This window comes from Centruroides sculpturatus, unplaced genomic scaffold (assembly GCF_000671375.1).
Source record: "Centruroides sculpturatus isolate CEXI.00-Female unplaced genomic scaffold, Cexi_2.0 scaffold16, whole genome shotgun sequence".
Lineage (NCBI taxonomy): Eukaryota > Metazoa > Arthropoda > Arachnida > Scorpiones > Buthidae > Centruroides > Centruroides sculpturatus.
In genome coordinates, this window is record NW_019384548.1 from 1,232,883 (window position 1) to 1,254,836 (window position 21,954).

Sequence of the window (21,954 nt, forward strand, 5' to 3'; positions counted from 1 at the left end):
TTGATATTGTTTCCTTTTATCCATTGATGCTATATTTTGAAGCAGTAATGTTGGCAAATGCACTACTATTTGGCAATAGTTTGTCTAGACAGTGAGTTTTAGAAATATGTGAAGCTCTACTCTTAATAACAGAAAATTATTTTTGTTTTAATAACCAAATTTATCTTCAAAAACGGGAATACCAAGTTTAGCAGAACTCGTCATGAGGAATATAGAGTATCGTATTTTCCATGCACCTTTAATAATCCACTATCCTATCATGTATCTACGATACATTGACGATATTTTGCTTGCATAGGATGGCTCTGAAGAGGATTTAGACAAATTTATTCAAATGCTAGCTTCAATATATCCTTCTATCAATTTCACTGTAGAAGGGGAGCAAGATAACAAAATTTCCTTTTTAGATTTAGAAGTGCATAGATCTTCGGAGCTAAATTTTGCAGTGCACCACAAAAACAACAAAGGGCCAGATATTATCCCTGTAACTGCTTTCCAGCCCTCAAGCTTTGTAAACTCCGCTATCACTTTGCATATTCGAAGAGCACTCCTCATCCCATCCACCCAGGTATTAATTGATAAAGAATTACAAATTATCAACAGAGCAGTGCACAATGCCGGATATTCTAATTCCAAATATCGATATCTCTACAACTGGGTCATAAACAAATTGTTTCCAAAATCTTTCCTCTGCAACAAAGAAAGCCTAAAGATAATAAATCCTCCAATACCATACTTGGGCACCATCTCACTAAAAATATAACACACATATTCAGAAAGCATGGATTTATATTACCTATAACCCCTCAACCATCACTACGAAGAACATTGTGCAATAACCCTCATCTGTTTGTCTTGTGGCCTATTCCTCTCCCTCCTATTTATGTATTGGTTTATGAGATGCTTGACCAAAGAGGACAGATGAGGGTTATCACATACAACAAAACATTTTCTAATATATATAGAGAGATTGCAAGGACTACTAAAATACACCTAGCATATCGATGCTCTCCTACAGTCTTCTCTCTTATCAGAAATGACAAAAACCGTATAGAAGATTCTAACTCTCCAGGGGTTTATGCGGTTCCTCTTCAAGATCACCGGGTTAACCATGCTTTAACATACATTGGAGCAACCGCAAGAGGTCTTGCTGTGAGGATGAAAGAACATGAATAATTTAGGAAGCATTTTCAATGCTAGGACATATTCATATTTAAGAAAGATAAACCTTCATATATGATATAAGTAAGTAAAATTTACATTGAAAATGTTAAGTTGTAGGCTATATGGACTTTCTTATAAATTTCATTTTGCATTTTTCAATTTTTAAGTCTCTTTCACAATACAACTAATTATATATTGCAGCACACAATTTGAGAACCACTGCTCTAGCCACATATATAGATACAAGTGTGGCTTGATCAAGCCATTTTCTTTTTCCTTTTAAACCCTCCTTTTTCTAGAAAATTCTGCTATTTCCGGTCTTGGTATATCTATCTATTTGCTAGTATTTCTTTGCTCAAGGCAGCACTTCCAAAAAATAGGTCACAGGTCAAGTCCCAAAGAGAGAGAGAGATAAGTGCCCCAAGAGAAGAAGGAAAGAGGCAAGAAGAGAAAGAGAGAGGAGAAGAGAGTGACAGTTTATTGACCAATTGTGATCTAAAGCAGAGTAAAAAAAAAGGAAAGTTAGTTCTTTTCATATTTAATCTTGTTAATGTGTGCTTTTGATTTGAACTATGGATGAGAGAACAGCCAATAGAATGACAGCACATCATGTGTAGCACGTGACATGGCCAGTAACACTTTTTACCCCTTTTCATCTGTTTTTTTTTTTCTTTTCTTTTCGAAGAACAACAACAAAAGGATATAAATAAAGAAAAGAACCCAGTGGAAGTGCTGCCAACCATTCTTTTCTTGTGTGAGGCTCTGGACAGGTCCGAACCCTCACTAAAATTCGCGTTAAAATAATTGTTTTAAAGAAAATAATATAGTAGTTAGAAATAGATTTTATTTTATGAAAATGCGACGCTAACTTTTAAACAATAGAAGAATGTAAGTCCATCGACCATTTCTGGTTGGAGATCGAATTAAACTTCGATTTTGACCTCTCCCGCACCCCGAAAGGTTTTGAATTGTCATCAGGTGACGACGGGAGACCAATCGGAAAGGGGAATCTGAGAGAAAACATATAAAACCCCGGAAATTCGAGGACGCGACGGCTTCTTCTCCCGAAAGTTCCGAGTGACGGATCTGTTGTTGTGTGTGTGTCTCGCANACTTTACATTTCTGTGTGTATATGTTTGTGTGTTATTTAAGATATATTATTATGCAAATTAATATAAAAATAACTTAAAATTATAGTAAAATTTTCTTATTTTTGATCGGGTGTTCCCCTTTTCCTATTTACTCTATGTTAAAATGACCTCATTTAACACTATTTTGCTTAGTGCTTTGTTGTCTAGAAACGCATCTCCCGCACTAAGCATGGTCTTACTGTATGTCAAATTTGATGCATTACATTTCTTTTAAGACCATTTATCAGTGACATGTTTTGAATTAATTTGAATCAGCATTGTCATAGTTGCAATGTGTAGTTGAAAATAATGCTGCCATTATTTTCTATCACAAATTTCCATGTGTTAAAAATGATTGTTGCATCTTTTTTGTTGCTTTGTATGTTTCAAATAACTTGGCATATTTGTCATGAACTTACTTAATGATTCTAGCCTTCTCTCATTGTACTATATATTGCCTTCCTCCAATGCAAATTCTGATAATGCCATAGTATACTTCTTTTTGAAAATACCATATTTATGTTCTTGAATTCATTTGCTGAATGTTCTTGAAATGTAGCTTACATATTCCATGCTGACAGGAAAATTATTGTCTGTGGCAAGTGTTCTACATACCCCTGTCTTCTGAGTTTCTTCTAATTGAAATAATTCTTCTAACAGGAGGCCAGATCCACAAAGACATATACAAAAACCAATATGAAACCACCATACATCCCAGCACATTCAAATGACCCAATGAGATACAAAATTAACACACTGAATTTCCTGATAAGGAGAGCATATTCACATTGCTTAGAAACATAGAATTCTCTTCTTTAACAAAAAAAAAAAGCTTGCAAATGGCATTAAGAATACCAAAAATGTTTACATTTTGAAGTTTTTTTTTAATATTTTATGTAGACTTCTGCATTAAATATTAACGTTATTATGCAAGTGACAATGAAAGATTTTTTTGTAAATTTATTAAAATTATGAAATATTAATTACTAGTGAAGCAATCAAACTATTAAATTATTTTATTAATTATTTCGAAACCTAAAATTTAATAAACTTATAGTTTTAAAGATATAGATTTCTAAGATATCTTAATAAACTTGCCCCAAAAAATAATCCATAAAAATTATTCTGGCAGTTTGATTTTTGCTTAACGTATAATTCAGGTTACAGATTTTATTATTGTTATGTCAATCAGTAATCTATCTAGATATGATGTAATTTTTGTTGATTTCAACAAGTCACAAAATATTCTTATAAGTACATAAGAAACCAAATCCAAATCATATTACTAATCAAATATTCAAGCCCAATAATAAATCCAACTTGATTATTTGATTAGTATTTTCATAAGTAATTATATAGAGTACACAAGTAAGTACAATATATGGAATAATATTATATGTTCATATAATTTTATAAATATGTAGTATTTAAATTTGAATTTCATTTTATTCATTTTTTAAAATTGTTTTATAATATTGTTTTATATCTTTTTATTTCATAGCATGTTTTGACATACAATTCATTCTTATTAATCATTAACATTATGCTTACATTGTTCAGGACCACTCCTATTTTTATCTGAAATTTTAATACTCCAAAAGATCTATACACAAAATTATTAAATTGAAGAGATGGGTTCATTATTACACAACCAACCTATTATTAAAGGATCAGATGAAAAAGCAAATGTTTTTGAGAACTTTTATTTTTTCACATTAGAACAGGGGTCACCAAACTTTTTTCACAGCGGGCCAGATAACTGAGCAAATGACAAGCATGGGCTGCATAACCATTTTGTTCAATATAGTATATTGAATACACAAAAAAATAAAGAAATCCAACATATTTATTTACCAATACACAAACACGATCACTGCAGCAGGCTCATAATCGCTTTTCTTAAAAACTTCATTGCAGGTACTTACACAAAAAGCACTCTGATATCCAATAATATCACAAAAAATCACCAAATTTATCATTTCACTGATTTTCCTAAATATTACATTACTGTCAAAGGCAAAAATCAGATTGGACCAATTTTGCCATTTTTCTTATACTTACTTTAATTTTTCTACATAGTAAGTTCATCTGCAATCTATGATATTTCCATATAAATACATTATATTTTAGCTCATTGTGGCACAGTGTGATGGTGGGCTGGATGAACTGACCTCACAGGCCATAGTTTGGTGATCCCTGCATTAGAATATAGAATTATGTTAGGGTCTCAAAACTTTTTAGACTATAAAAATTCTAGGATTCTTTGACCTTTTATAGATCCCCTCTTCTTTCTTTTGTTAATACAGTTAATAATAATAATAATTAAATAAATTTGGTGAGCCAGTATTTTCATAGAAAAGATCTACTTATAGAGTGCACATTTATAGCATCCTAAACTGTCATATAAATAACCCATTGGACTAATAATTTTTAATGAACTGTTTTCAATTGACTTGACTAATTTCTGACTTTCAAAAATGCCTTATTAATCATATTTTTATTATTATATTTAACACTAAAAAAAATTGATTTCATTTTTAATTTGCATTTTTGATTAATATTCTGATGATGAAACTAAAATTTTTAAAAACCACTAGCAGTTTACTGTTCTAACATCTTACTTGTAAACTACTTTAAAAATGAATTTATCATAATACTTGTAAAATTCTCTTTTAGCAATAATCACACAAAAGAAGGCTATCATCTATATTCTTAGCACTACATTTTCTAAAATATAAATATTAATCTAAAGAAAAATGCTAAACTGAGTTGTTTTATGTGGAAATTTTTTAGTATGCATTACCTAAACCTAAGTCAAGAAGTAATTTAAATTTATTTACATTATCATTAGAAATTTTAAAATTATGCTGTTCATAATTATCTAAACTTGAACTTAAAATTAAAAATATTATAATATTTTATTTGATTCCCTGAACATGTAATACAGCAGAGTCTGATTACGTAAAACTCATTTAAACTGGTTTCCACTATATCTCAGGTGAATTATGGACAAGTACTTTACATTTCTTTTAAAAGATTGATTCTGGATATTAAATATTGTTTCATTTATTCCCAAAATATATTGATAAAAACAAAAAATAATTATAATTTTCATTAAAAACTTAAGATAACTAAAGAATTAAAAAAAAAACCTATCTTGATCTGTGACATGTATTCCACACAAAGCTTATGACAACAATTTTAATTTTAAAATTATTTTCAAATACAATAATGTTTGACTGTAGAATGTGTTTAATACTGTATAATCCTATAGCATGTAAATACAAATTTTTATTTATTATGCATACTGGATACACTCCTTAATGTGGGGAGCAATACCATGTCCCAAAAAAATAAAATGCTTAGATACAATGAACATAAGATTACAAACAAAATTATAAAATAATAAATTANCGTATAGAAGATTCTAACTCTCCAGGGGTTTATGCGGTTCCTCTTCAAGATCACCGGGTTAACCATGCTTTAACATACATTGGAGCAACCGCAAGAGGTCTTGCTGTGAGGATGAAAGAACATGAATAATTTAGGAAGCATTTTCAATGCTAGGACATATTCATATTTAAGAAAGATAAACCTTCATATATGATATAAGTAAGTAAAATTTACATTGAAAATGTTAAGTTGTAGGCTATATGGACTTTCTTATAAATTTCATTTTGCATTTTTCAATTTTTAAGTCTCTTTCACAATACAACTAATTATATATTGCAGCACACAATTTGAGAACCACTGCTCTAGCCACATATATAGATACAAGTGTGGCTTGATCAAGCCATTTTCTTTTTCCTTTTAAACCCTCCTTTTTCTAGAAAATTCTGCTATTTCCGGTCTTGGTATATCTATCTATTTGCTAGTATTTCTTTGCTCAAGGCAGCACTTCCAAAAAATAGGTCACAGGTCAAGTCCCAAAGAGAGAGAGAGATAAGTGCCCCAAGAGAAGAAGGAAAGAGGCAAGAAGAGAAAGAGAGAGGAGAAGAGAGTGACAGTTTATTGACCAATTGTGATCTAAAGCAGAGTAAAAAAAAAGGAAAGTTAGTTCTTTTCATATTTAATCTTGTTAATGTGTGCTTTTGATTTGAACTATGGATGAGAGAACAGCCAATAGAATGACAGCACATCATGTGTAGCACGTGACATGGCCAGTAACACTTTTTACCCCTTTTCATCTGTTTTTTTTTTTCTTTTCTTTTCGAAGAACAACAACAAAAGGATATAAATAAAGAAAAGAACCCAGTGGAAGTGCTGCCAACCATTCTTTTCTTGTGTGAGGCTCTGGACAGGTCCGAACCCTCACTAAAATTCGCGTTAAAATAATTGTTTTAAAGAAAATAATATAGTAGTTAGAAATAGATTTTATTTTATGAAAATGCGACGCTAACTTTTAAACAATAGAAGAATGTAAGTCCATCGACCATTTCTGGTTGGAGATCGAATTAAACTTCGATTTTGACCTCTCCCGCGCCCCCGAAAGGTTTCGGATTGTCATCAGGTGACGAGGAGAGACCAATCGGAAAGGGGAATCTGAGAGAAAACAGATAAAACCCCGGAAATTCGAGGAGGCGACGGCTTCTTCTCCCGAAAGTTCCAAGTGACGGATCTGTTGTTGTGTGTGTGTCTCGCACCTATCTTTGTCTCCATCTCCCGACCTCGGATTGACATCGTTCCATCAACGGAAGTCGACCGCATCGTCCTGGAGTCGTCGAGACGTGATGGAATTGTTCATTCTTGAACAAGGGACACTCCTTCAAAATGGGACTATCGTGGAACCACAGGAGAGGAAGACCCAGAGGCCGCAACCGCCGCAGAACTTCCAAGATCGCAGACATCTTGTAAGCTTCTTTCGTGTTTAATAAACGGTTGTGTTGTTTGTAAACGAAGCATCTATCTCTGACTCAACTGCTTCCACATGTCGTTGATTGTTACCGCTCGGCAATCCAAACGGCAAGGGAGACGATGACGATATATATCACATATTATCGTTCATCGAAAGTTTTTTAAATTTCTCCCCCCCTCGGCCCCCACACTTGCTTCATTTTGTAACTTTCAAAATAAAATAAAGACAAAGCTTTCAATAGTCCAGCAAAACGTTTTAATATCTTAAAAAGGTTTGGACTATTGAAGGTTTTGTCTTTATTTTATTTAATTTGGTTCCAGTAAGCAAGTATTTATTTATTTACTTTCAAAATATTCTATACTAATCAAGCTATATCTTTGTTTTTGGGTCTCAATAGGCAAAAATTTTAGATATAAGTTAGAAGTAAGTTTAGGTTATCTTTCAAGCCACAATTAGTATTTCAGTTGATTTTTTTCATTGTGTTTTTTTCCTGTATGTAGAAAATGTTCAATTTTTGTATCATATATTTTTGTTACTGAAATCTGTAATAATAAAAAAAAATATTTGATCTATGTCAAGTAGATTTTCATGTCTTATCTTCTTCCAGTTTACACAAGGATAGCCTCTTTTGTGGAGGTAAGTGCAAAGTTGGCCTATCTGCAACCATCAGGTATAAGGATTGCCTCTTCTGTGCCTAATAAGTGCAAGAATCACTTCTTTTTCCAGTGTCACCTCAATTCTATCATGATACAACAAAGTTGTGCAATGTCATAGTAGCATATATGTCTAGAATTCAAAATACAATAATTGGTAAGAGATTTGCCTAACTATCCAGGATTGTAGATTTGAATTGTACTCTGCATCAATCTTTTCTAACAGACATTTGAAAATTATTTATTAATAAATTAATTCAAAATAATAATTCAATTTATTACACAAATAACCTTTGCCAAATTATTAAATAATTTGGTATCTTTAATAATAATTTAATTGAATGAAAGTTTAAAATTAGCCCATAATTTCTAGTTGTTTGGATGATTATATTATATATTATCTAGTTATAACAAAAATATGAAATTTATTTATATATTACATGTATTTACAACTTATTCTTTATTTTCAAATAAATATTTGAATGATGCTGTTTGATTACCGATATCCAAACTGACCAGTCTACATTAATTTCTTCAGAAAGGATCTTGGTTTCTCTTGCAAAACATTGCTGAGCGTCTACAAATAACTTTATCTTGAGAACTGATTTGAAATTCATAAAAAAAATTTATTCTCTACAGAGGAACTCAATATCAGATAATAGGCAGTTAAATTATATTTTCTGTTTCTCAATTTGAAATTACGTATCCCATATCATACTGTAGTAACCCAACAGAACAGTTTGACAATATTCTAATCAATGACACACAAAAACATTAACCTTAATTTAAAACCAGTATACTTTACACAACACTTTATCAAAGTTGAATTAAAGTGTGCTCATGTTAAATTAAAGTTAATATTTACATATGTATTTAAAAAGATAACATATACCTCTGTCTGTCAGTGCTATATAAAAATAATTAATTTTGCAAATACTTTTGACAGTATATAACTGTCTTCTTCAAGCAGAACTATTCATAGAGAACAAAACATTAAGAAAAAAAATATTTTTTTTAATGTTTTCTTTTTCTTGAATTCAAATGTTTTGTTCTCTATGAACAATTCTACCTGAAGAGAACAGTTATAAACTGTTGAAAGTATTTGCAAAATAAATTATTTTTATGTAACGCTGACTGACAGTGGTATACATTATCTTTTTCTATTAATGTTTGGCATGTATAGCTATTTAAAACTTTATTACTAAAATTTTTATTTATTAGATAAAGACTAATTTTTATCAGATAAATACAGGTATCCCTCATATAACACAATAGTTATGTTCTGAAAAAGTGCTGTGTTATGCAAATCCATGCTATACAAAACAAAGGACTAATGCAAAACAAGAGTTATGCTCCAGAAGTTAGCAAAAGTATACTATTCTTTTTCGTTACTAAGAGAAATATGTTTATTAAAGCAATCAATAATTTATTTCCAATCAATAATTAATTAACAATCACATTTAAAAGTACTATTAATTTTAATTAAACTAGGGTATTTTCTTTTTACAAAGTATTGTCATCATCAGCTTTTTTTGTTGATCTTGATCAGAAGTATCAGCAAAATTTTCATATTTTTTATTTTTATCATAAAAAATTTTTTTGGATGACAAAATAGAACTGTTATTAATCGAAAATTTGTTCTAGAAAGTCAAATTTGTTCAGTTAAGTACTGAGCAATTTTTTCCAGAATTTGTGTTTGAATACGAAATTGTTCAAGTACCGAGATACTGCTGTATTTCGTTCGTCATTTTTACAAATGAAGTAATCATTTATAAGTAAGTAATGCCTACAGCTAAAAAAAAGTTTAATAACACTTACTAAAAATGTTTAAATAAACTTTACTAAATACAAAACTTAATCTATAAAAATAAAACACAGCAACAGTTCTAAGAGCTAAAGTCTGAAAGCAATGACAACATTCTAAAATCCATGGACAACATGCATGCTTATTTGAATAAAAAAAATATTGAATAACGAACTTAAAAATTGTGAAATTTTGTATGAAGCATTTCCAAAACCATATTAGAGTGAAACTGGAAGTTGTATTGTATGAGGGCAATCCCCAATTTTCAAACCATGTTGTATGAGAGATACCTGTACTCTATTTTCAAAATGAAAAGAATCCTTACAAAATATTAGCTCTATCATTTCCTAAAAACTAAACTCTGTTAAAAGGATAAAATTTGCTAATGAACAATTTTTTTCACTAACATTATTGTCTGAAAAGAAAAAAAAACCCAAGAAACAGAATTAAAAGAAAATTAATTTTCTTTTCATTCTGTTTTGTAAACAAATAAAATATAGAAATATTGGATAATTAAAACTAACAATTTATGCTTATTTTTTCCTTACAATAGTAAAAACTAGATAATTTATTTATTTTACTGCATTAAACAAATATCTTGATTTTAATGATAAATTAGTTAAAAGGAAACTTAAGAAATTTCACTTTATGATACAGATTTTTTCTGGTTGAAGAAATTTGTGGTTACTATTTTCTATTATTTGGGATTGATTTTAAGCAGTGAATATACTTTAATGATAAAAAGTAAGATAGTTTGAGAAAAATGATAATAAGAAATATAATCCTACAATAAAATATAAATTATATTTTAGGAAATAATAAAAAATAACATTGCAATATAATTTACATCAGTTCATTTTAAACCAAGTAAAGATTAACTATCTTATTAAATAATAATCTAGATAACTATTTGAACACCTTAAAGTATTTTCTTTAAATCTGATATTGATAGAGATATTAATATAAATCTTCTAGTGATAAAATATGAAATCAATATTTTAAATTATATCATCAGAAAACATTTATTTAAACTTATTTAAATATTTGTACTATTTAAATTTCACAACTGATAAAAATAATTTTATATATCTAATGATAAAATCTATAACTCATATCAATTTTGTCACTGATAAAAATAACAAAGCTTATGGTCCATTGATACATAATCTCTTTTAAATAGACTTATGATTTATACAAACAACTAAAGTAGATAAACCCATTTAAAACATTATTAAATTATGATATTCATAAAAATAAAACTTGTTAGAAAATTAATTAATGAAATGCTGGTGGTGACAAAAATAAATGAATTTCTCAAAAATTAATTTTTTTGTTCAGTTCACTTTTATGTATTTTATTTTTTGAATCTGGATTATACTGTTAAATGGGGGGAATGAAAATCTTAAGTCATATAATTCCAATTCTAAAAATTAAATAAATAAATTTAAACTATTTAAATTTATAAGAAAATAAATCAGATAAACTTATTCTAAAAATTTACTGTTTACATTTTGACATTACAAATATTAAATCAATTTGACACATTACAATGCTTCAAATTGAGACAAAATGTCTCACATTGACTTAAAAATTCTGTTTTGCAAGCTGTAATGTCAGTCTGTTTTGTAGATATGATAAGAAAACTAAGCTAGTTATATTTAGATTAAGCCTGCTAATTGTATTTTATCTTTACTAATTTGTAAAGATAAAATGCAACTAGCAAGTTATCTTTACTAATTTTGTTTTGTTTCCGTATGTCTTTACTAATATTGTTTCAATGACTAGTGATTTTCAATAAAGACTCAGAACAAAACTGCCTATCTAAATACTCAGAACAAAGACATCCTATTTGCAAGTATGCACACATATAAAAGAGCTGAAAACACATTCTAGATGCTTTCTATGCTTTAAATCTATAATTTTCAAATAGTCACTTCACATATTTAAATGTTAAATTGAAAATTTAAATTCATTATGAAAAACTAACTAAAAAATTAATAATATTGCTTATTTTTTCCCTTTTAAATAATATCAATTTTCTTGAAAAACCAGACTGTTTAAGAAAAGAATTGACTTGAATATTAATCAATGAGCATCAGCCATTGATCACTTAGTTGTGGCAAGTTACTTCTGTTTTTTTCCTCATTTGTTTTTATATGTCATCACCATTATAAACAGTGTTATGGAAGCTTCATGTTCTGGTATTGGAATGTGAGGAAGTTCATACAAAGCCAGACCCAGAAGGTGATTTATATATTGACCCAGTGCCATTTTATGTGCAGCAATATTTTTCTAAAGAAAAAAGAGAAAGGAAAATCATTACTGCCAGTAAATCAGGTAAGACAGCAGATAGCCTGGCTACAAACTTCAACTGTTCAATGGCAACTGTTATTCTTAAAGAAGCAAAGCCTTTCCTGGAAAAAAAGAGGCAAAGTACAAATACTGTAGATGATTCTGTGGGAAATTTTAATTTATCAGTAATTTGGTGACATATTCATTTTATTTAGTACTTTATTTGACAATAATTAAATACATTAAAGGGAAACAAAGCAAAACGAATACTCGAACTCAAACTATTTAGTTTCATTAATCTCTTATTAAATTTAAACAATTCACAAAAGTTTGAGTTTGAGTTACTGCGCAACATTCATATGTACTTGCCGTACATAATATTCATAGTTTATAATGTGCAGGAAAAATTCCAACTCTACGTTGTTTATGTATTGACTTAAAAGTTTTAATGGATGCATTGAATCATTAAGGAAGATGGTCAAGAAGCTCAGATTGTAAAGTTAAACAGTATAAGCTACCGTACTTATGAAAAGAAATGACATTGTTGCATACAGAATTAATTTTGTGTGAACAGTTTAAACTATGGATTAAAGCTGGACAAGTATATATTTAGATGGGTGAATGAGCATCACACTGTATCAAAATTCTGGAAAAACAGTGTATATTGAAAGCCCCTATTGGAAAAGGCAGATGATTAATAATTCATGTTAGAAATGAAAATGCTTTTATTCTCAACACCTAGCTTGTTTTTGTTTGAACTACAACAAAGAAATGGATGCGGATGTTTTTCTAAAATGGTTTAAGAATCAAGTTATTCCCAATATTCCGAAAAAATTCATACACTTTTATGAACTATGCTCCATATCATAGTTGTCAAGTGGGAGACCTCTGTCCAACAATACTCAAAAACAAGAAATAATAGACTGGCTAATTAAACATAGAATTTCATTTTCTGATCAATTATACAGAGCTCAGCTTTATGAAATTAAGATGTATAAGAACTCCAGGGTATGCTACGAAATTGATGAAGAGGCTGCATCCAGAGGTCATAGTTGTTCACTTGCCTCCCTATCATTGTGAATTTAATCCTATTGAATTAATATGGGCTCAACTAAAAGTATATATCATTCAAAATAACACTATGTTCAAATTGAAAACATTAGGGAACAATGCTTTTGCATCAATAACTAAAGAAAACAGAATAGTAGCAATTTATCATTTAGAAAAAATTACAGAATAATATGGGGGATCCATTGGCTGACTAGACAACATTGTGTAACAACTTGCAATTAGTGTCACTGAGCAACTCTTCTGAAAGTGAAAGATGAAGATCTCATTCCACTGTCAGATTGGCATCATAAAAAGTTAAAGGTTCCATTCAGGATCAAAAAATACTGGTAAAGAACAGCCAAGTCAAACTTATATCTAAACTTATAACAAAACAATTATTATACGAGTTGTGTTTTTTAAGTAAGTACTGTTTTCATATTAAAAAAACACAAGTGCAATTTTTTTAACAATTTTATTCTTACATGAAAGAAAGCCTGTACCTTAATCTACTTTTCAACATAATTTCCTTTAATATTAAAGCACTTTTCAAATCATACAACCAGCTTCTGAATTCCATCCTCATAGAAACCTGCAGCCTGATTTGCCAACCACTGCAGCATAACCATTTTGACATCATCACCATTGTCATAGCACTGACTGCCTAGATGCTTTATCAAGTGGAGGAACAAGTGGTAGTCACTAGGCAGTAGATCAGGGCTATATGGAGAGTGATCAAGTTGTTCCCAGCCATATGATGTGATAAGGTTTCGGGTTCATTGAGCCACGTGTGGACACGCATTGTCATGAAGCAAAACAATCCCCTTACTGAGCTTGCCATGCCTTTTGTTGGATGACAAAATTGTAAAGCATCTGTTTTCTCAAACTTTTACATCAACTTTCTGCACCAAGTCTTCAGTAATGACAGACGGTCACCCACTACGTCATGGGCATTAATATAGCCATCTTTAAATGCTCTAACCCATTTTCTTACCATTACATCACTCAATGTTTTTTCCAAACACCTCACTAATCTGCCAATGAATGTCAGCCACTTTCACATCTTTTGCATTAAGAAAATGAATCATAGTGCATACTTCACAATCGATGGGATTTTCAATTGTCTGAGGCATTTTAAACACATACAAACAAATGTAAAATGAATGAATGCTTCCGTAATGGTGTCTGTGTCTAGCCAAGGCCACTTGATCGCTTCGCTAGTAAGGCCGTCCGCCAACTATCTCTCTCTACGGGACCGAGCGTATAGACGCTAGTTAATATTTTCTCCGCTTGTGGCGCTGACGATCGGTGACATCCATCGTCAGCGATTCAGGTGGAGAGTATAGAGGAATTTAGAGACGTCGCTGCATTTAAATATTTTTCTCATTAAAGCAGGTTGAAAACTTTTGACAATCAAGAAATGAGCTGCTGCAAACGATGTTCCCTAGTTTGTGAAAAAAGCGAAATAATAATAACAGTATTTTTCACTTTATTTTCATAAGACGTTTTTAGGAAGAAATAATAACTGAGTATTATTGGCATGGAAAATACAAACTTTTTCACATTAATACTATTTAATCATCTCTTTTCGATTCTTAAAGATACCAGTAGTTAATCGTTAATGTAAATATTTTTTTTACTCGAAAAGTATGCAAAATTAGCAAAACTAGGTTACCTACAGTATGCACTGTCTACTATAAAAATTTTCACATTTTCGGACCATATATGATAATTATTAAAATGTTGTGTATTAAATCTGTTATAAAATTATTACTTTTGTTAATCAAGACTGTAAGAATAAATACCGATATAACCTTTCGAAAAAATTTGCTTATTTTTTTGCAAAAATAAGCAAAGTTTTTAGTTAGTAAAAAAATTTCGAAAAATATGCACGGAAATATGGTGATATTGAAGGTAAGAACTTATTATAATTAATATTGGAGAAGTACACAGAAATGTGAACAAAAGCAACATATATTGTTTTAAAGTTGAAATTAAAAGTATAACTATGGTAAAAGTAACATTGCTTCAGTTTACATCTCTAATATAAATAAAATTCTTTATAGAAAAAGCAAAAGCTTATTACATAAGAAAAATTAATTTATTGAATAAAGTGTACACTGTTTTTGACTGAATTTTACAGTTTGTAAAATTCAGTCAAAGACCAGAAATGTACTTAGCTTCCTCCTCATCAGAAATTTACAATATGAATTAGACAACATTAGACTTTTAATATTTTTCTAGAAATGGGCTTATGATGCAGTCTGAGAACTTTTTCCACAGTTTGACCACACAATGAATGTATTTATATCTATATACCAAGCTGCTGTTGAAGAGAAATCCCGTCAACCGTATATAACTCACGAATAAGTATAACTAAATACAACTATAACTATATGTAATTATCACAATTTCATAAAATAGCTATACTCGCACACAAAAGTACAAAACGACCAATTTACTCAACAGACGATTCTCACCGATAACTAGCGCCAAAATCTTTCGCAGCGGCAAAAAATGGAAACAGTGTGAATACGGCAATTTTCCTTACGGCGGACGGCCTTACTAGCGAAGCGATCAAGTGGCCTTGGTCTAGCCAACAGATATAGGTACTCAGTGCGCATTTGTGGAACACCAACTGCAGAGGCCCTATTTTGAAACAGTACTTAGTTAAAAAAACATGCCTCATATATTGTATAAATAAAAATAAAACAAATCATAATAGTTAAATGCATGATTCTTTACAGTTAATATATGCTATAAAAAATTAACATAATTAACTGGAAAGTTGTGCTGCCATCTAGTGTGAGAAAATAAAATTCAAATATTTCCAGACTTAAGTGAAGTCTGACATCATTAGGGAATATGTTAATTGGTTTAACTGAAGCAGCAACATACATAACATTGTTCTCAAATTGATTCTTTCCATAAACAGACTAAACAATTTTAGATTATAATTTACACATTATTACATGGTTTTAGGATCTCTATCTTATAACTCCTTTACATTTTTTGCATTTTTTTTCCCAATGCATTTAAGTTACATTCTATTCTTTCATTTTGTTTGATTCTATATTTTATTTGAAGATGGTCTTTAAAAAAGGCTGAAAGCATTTGTAATTAAACTATTTTTCTGTAAACAAAAGTTTTTGTGTACATTTTGAATTTTTTGCAGTCTTACTAGCAATAGAACAATTTTAATAAGATGTAAACCAGCTGAGCTAAACTGTACCAAAAACATTAAGAAATAATTCTGGCAAAATTGCAGCTCTGAATGAGGCAGTTAGGACCTTAAGAGAACTCAAAATTAAAGAAACCAATGGTATACATGTGACCATTTGTGAGATATGGTAGTATAGTACAGTGTTCCACAACCAGTGTGCAGTCATAAGGTGTAAGGTGTGACATGAACTTTTACATATTCTATTAATTTCAAGCTTTATTTATATATTTTTATCACAGTTGCTGTGCTTCTTATGCTTGTATTTCAAGTGTTATCTCATAAGTGCCGCAGCACTTATGAAATAAGGTGACGTTCATTTATTCTTTATTACAAGCCACGCATTTTTATGTATTTTAAGAAATTAAATCTGTACTAATATTATAAAGAGGTAAAGTTTGTAAGTTTGGATGTAGGAGGTAATCTCTGAAACTACTCATCCGATTTCAAAAATTCTTTCACCAATATTTAGAATGGTCCTTCAGGGTGGACATAAGCTGTATGTTATTCCGTTAAACATTCATATAAATTAAAAAATATCATCTAGGATTAAGGCTTTTATGTCCAGCAGATGGCGCTAACTCCGCGAGTACAACGACCTAAGTTTGCTTTTCTGTGAGGATGAACTAAAGCAGATCATCTTTTATCTATCTACTGCAGTGTTCCGCAACCTTTTTCTACCTGCGGCACACCCATGACTCAACACGGCACACCAAAATGTTATTCTCCTCAAAAACGTACCATATGATACTATTAATAGAATTATGTAATGCCACTAATCTATTATTATCGTTATTAAACAGACATCAACACCTGTGAGCAATTTTTTTTTCATATAATTTCTTAGAATACATAAAAATGCGTGGCTTGTAATAAACAATAAACAAATATCATCTTATTTCATCAGTGCTGCGGCAGAGAATGAAATACAAGCATAAAAAACACAACAACTATGATAAAAATATATCAATAAAATTTGAAATTAACAAAATATGTAAAAGTTCACGACACACCTTTCACCATGTGACGGCACACCGGTTGCGGAACACTGATCTACTGTATATAAATAAAAATGTAATGTTTGTTTGTTCCTACCAATTCCTTTCAAATTTTGACACAAAGTTGCATTCGAATACGCACGTGTTTTTATATAATATACATGTCGAAATTCCCCCACTGGGGGGATATGGACAGGATTAAGGCTTACAGTGAAGAACTCTGCTTTTACTATACTATTTTAGATGTGGTTTTTTGCATTTTTAATTTCGTTTTAATAGGGTACATCAAGAGAATGTACATTAAGAAGGAATTTTTCGAAAAATCCCCCTTGGAGAAAGTGTTATATATTTATAATAGATATATTTTGAGCCACAACAACGCGTGGTAGGGTCTGCTAGTGTAAAATAAATTTGCTCACAGGTGTTGATGTCTGTTTAATAATAATAGGTTAGTGGCATTACGTAATTCTATTAATAATATCATATCATATACACTTTTGAGGGGAATAACATTTTGGTGTGCCATGTTGAGACATGTCGAGTCATGAGTATGCTGCAAATAGAAAAAGCTTGCGGAACACTGGTATAGTATATAGTACACAGATATACCCCAGTAGTAGTCAGTGAAATGGCATTTACTATGTTGTATGAGCTTTTATCCATCTCTAGTAACTGGAACACAGTTGATTCTTAGCATTGTTTTGAGAAATAGTTCTGGAGTTTTTCATTTTTAAATTTTATCCTATTTTTGAAGATCTTCAAAATTTCAAATAGGTTTATTTCAGGGGGCTATATCTTGCAAAGGGTCCCATATATAGACTATCAAATCCTTTGACTTTTTTTACTCCTATGGGCATGGTCTACAGCAGGGGTGGGCAACCCCCGGCCCCCAGACCATGTGCGGTGCGCATTAATATTTCATGCAGCCCACATCACACAAAGTATTAGTAAATATATCAATTTCCAGACTAAGAAGGTATGCACAAAAATTTTAATGTTATTTTCTATAACTTAGTAAAAATTTAGTAAAATGTGAACCAAGAATTGGCTAACAGTTAGCCAATTCTTGGTTCACATTTTACTAAATTTGGTTCATTTTACTAAATTCTTGGTTCACATTTTACTAAATTTTAAAACAAGCAGTGACTAATGATTATTAGTCACTGCTTGTTTTAAATAAGTTTTGATGTCTAATATATATTACATTCACATCAATGACAGAACTCTAAGTATACTTATGTTAATTTATAATCACATACGAATAAATAATTGTGATTTACTCAATTTTGTTTTCTTTTCTCGGTATACCCTTTTCTCTCTTGTATGGGGCCCACGTCAGTTCAAAAGTTTTAAATATCATCCTTATATAGAAAAAGGTTGCCATCCCTGGTCTACAGCTCTGATAAGGTCCCATCCACATCATTCAGAGATGCAATTTTACTGAAAAGACTATGTCAACTTATGATTCCTTTAAATTTTTTGCAATCTTATAGGCAGTAGAACAATTTCGATAAGATGTAGACCAGCAAAGTTACACAGTGCCAGAAACAGTAAGAAATAATTCTTATTAGAAATATTAGTAGATTCTGTTAGAACATTTCAAATTTAGAACTGTTTAGTGTACTGTTTTAAAATCAAATTTGCAAATACTTACCTTCAGTATTTATACGGCAAAAGGGTTGTAAAAGTTCTACAAAAGTCAAATTATTCTTTTTGCACGTATTTTTTGCATCTTGACTACATAAAACTGCCACCATTGGAGAAAATACGTCCTGAATAAATTCCTGTGATGTTTGTTTACATGCAGCCATAATCAACACTCTTTACTTAAAAGTAATTCTCTATTATTAAAAAAGTTTGCACAATATTTTTCACAGACGACACTCATCAAGCCAAAAGTTTCAATACTAAAGCTGTTTAATCCAGATTACATGTATACTCGAGCACCATATCTTTTTAGTAATCCAATTTTCCTGGAAATTCATTTGAAGTCTTCCTTAGTGTTTACAGATAATACCAAATTCAGTATTACCCACATTTTGAATTTAATAAATAAAACTAAATCAATTACAATAAACTTTCTATAGTACACAACAGTATAGGGGGAGGAGTATCAAACACCATCTGGTGAGTATAAAATTTTCTCTCAATGAAAAATTTATTTACTTTACTTTACGATTATTAAAATATCAATAGAAAAAAATGAAACTTCATAATAAATTTGAACAATTTTGTCTTTATATTATTAATATTATGCGCCTTTAGTAAATTATTTCAAAATATTTTAATTTAATACTATTCAGTCTCTCGGAGAAAAAACAATATACTGTAATCAATTAAATTAATATCATTGTACAAAAATTAACTGATAAGATAGATTTGAATTGATATTGTATAAAAACAAAAACTCAATGAAAATTCTTTTATTCTATTGACTAATGTAGTAATATCGGTAGAGCTTCCGTCACGAGAACTGAGTACTTTTTTTTAACCGTTTCCGTCCTGTAAACACTTAGGACGCGTTTGGAAATTGTAACTGGTGTTACCGGTAACTGCCGGTAGTTACCAAGGCGTTTAGAAAGTGTGACCTAAATAACCAACCGCTTTTAAAAATTACGGTTATGACGTCGCCGGATTGTCCTGCGGTACTTACCAAAGTAACCACGGTGACAAAGCGGTTACAGCGATTCTATTGAATTACAAGATGACAGACACGTTGTATCGTGTGATGAGTGTGGCCGTAATTTTTAAAATTTAGAGAAAATAAAACATTTTGTTTCGCGACACAAAGCGACGAAGATCAGAAAGCTACGTCGTCCCAAATTTCAGATTAGGCAATGGAAAATGACCAACAAATGGTAGGAAATTATTGATTTCGCAGTATAAACTAAACGAAGATAAATTTTTCTTCGATACTTGTTTAAAAAATTCTACAAGTTCATTTTCATCTTTTGATGAACTTGTCGAATCTTCGTCGTAATATGATTCTGAATCGATATTCGAGAGCAATGACAGAAGTAATATCATCTCTCGACTTTCCGCCATATTGAATACCATGAAATAACCAGCGTGTTTAAAAATGCACTAATCGCCTGGAATAACTGGCAATGACCGATGACGTCAGTCACTACTACCGCGGTGTTACCGGTTAGAATTTCTAAACGCGACCTTAGAGGACCTTTTACAAGCCCCTCCTGGGTTCGGCCAAGCCCATAATGAGGCTACCGTGTAATGAGGGACGTGGCCCGACATATCCGGGAACATTCACAAACCACGTAGCCCAGTTGAATGGGGTAAGAATTACGTCAGTGGCTATCAGCATGGACCACTACAATGAGGTGATTGGTCACGCAGCTTACTCTCTTGAAAAAAAAAAGAATGGAATTGCAATATAATCTATCATCAGTCGGAAAATGTTATAGATACGACGTCATGCTCATGAAGAATCAAGTGTCAAGGAAATTGTTAGCAGGACAATAATTCAGCAATATCGATCTAGAATCGGTGATGTGACAGCAGCTCGAGTCTATGTAATTATACTATTATAATAATTTTATTTAATTCATTATTATAGATTTAGAAGATAAGTTTTAGAAACTACGACACATTGAATAAGATGATGAAGAGGATATTGATACTAACTGACTCAAACTGCCATCTGAGACTGTGGATAATACCATGTCAACAGTGACGTAGCTACGTATTCAGAGCCCTGGAGCAAGTAGAATCGGTGCGCCCCAGGCGTGGATTTAGGGGACGATGGGGCGATCGCCCACAAGCTTCCAATAACCCCAAAACTCAACGTTTAGACATTAGAACTTAAAATTGTCAAACCTCTCTATGGCTCGCTTGTATTGGATGGATTAGATTGTACCCAGCGTGCTGCTTTTTGATTTTTTCATTATTCAATACAATAAATAAATCAGAAGCACCGGAAGCAGATAAAAAATTTTTTTATCGTCCCTCTGTGACAGATGTCTGGATCCGCGGTTGGTGCGCCTACTAGTCCTGCGGAAGAGGTCTGGCGAAATTTGTTTTGAACATTTAGTTGAAAAACATATATCTAATTTTCCGATTTAAAACCTTACTTAATAACAATTTATTTGAGATTCGAGGTACAGTATTTCAATAACAAGGTGTTAAATTTAAACCAAATATAATTCTTTAAGTACGGAGTACCTAATAATATTTACAATATATTATATAAACTGTATTGACAAAATGTATGCAAGTTTAGTTTCATAACAAATGCATAACAATACATAACAAAAATTCAAAATTATTATTTTCTCGCTTTTTCGTTTGCAAAGCGGTCAATCACTTTCTCCAGATCAAGTTGACTAGCTATTGTTTTTTCAATTGATATAGTAGCCAAAGAACTAAAACGGTGTTGTGACACGCTGTTTCTTAAATAAGTTTCGATTAATTTTAGTTTTGAAAAACTTTCTAACTTGGCGCCCTCATGATTCGTGCGTCTGGAGCAGTTTGCTCCAATTGCTCCATGGTAGCTATGCCACTGCGTGTCAAAAATATCACTTACAGTAATACATATCCAGCGGCGCCCGCAGACTATAAAAAAGGACACAAGCTGTTAAAAATGGCATCGTACATACATGTATATAAATATATATCCGTATATATATACAGATATCCCTTGATTAACGCAGTTAATTAATCCTTCGATGCTATCGAATATATCAAAATCGCGTTAATCAAATACCGTGACCTCGGTACTCGATCAAACAATCATCACCCGCTAGAACAAATTTTCGGTTAATAACAAATATTTTT

The 21,954-nt window shown here is 30.9% G+C and overlaps 1 protein-coding gene across 1 annotated transcript in view; it reads right to left on the reverse strand.

Moving 5' to 3' along the window:
• The window catches only part of LOC111623563 (trafficking protein particle complex subunit 8-like), a 114,325-nt gene extending 95,052 nt beyond the window's left edge, over positions 1 to 19,273 (reverse strand). The window contains exon 1 of the mRNA XM_023366178.1: positions 18,818 to 19,273. Coding sequence (XP_023221946.1) covers positions 18,818 to 18,974 — 157 coding nt within the window. The 5' untranslated portion in view covers positions 18,975 to 19,273. The remainder of the gene's footprint in view (positions 1 to 18,817) is intronic.
• Between the last annotated feature and the right edge of the window lie 2,681 nt (positions 19,274 to 21,954).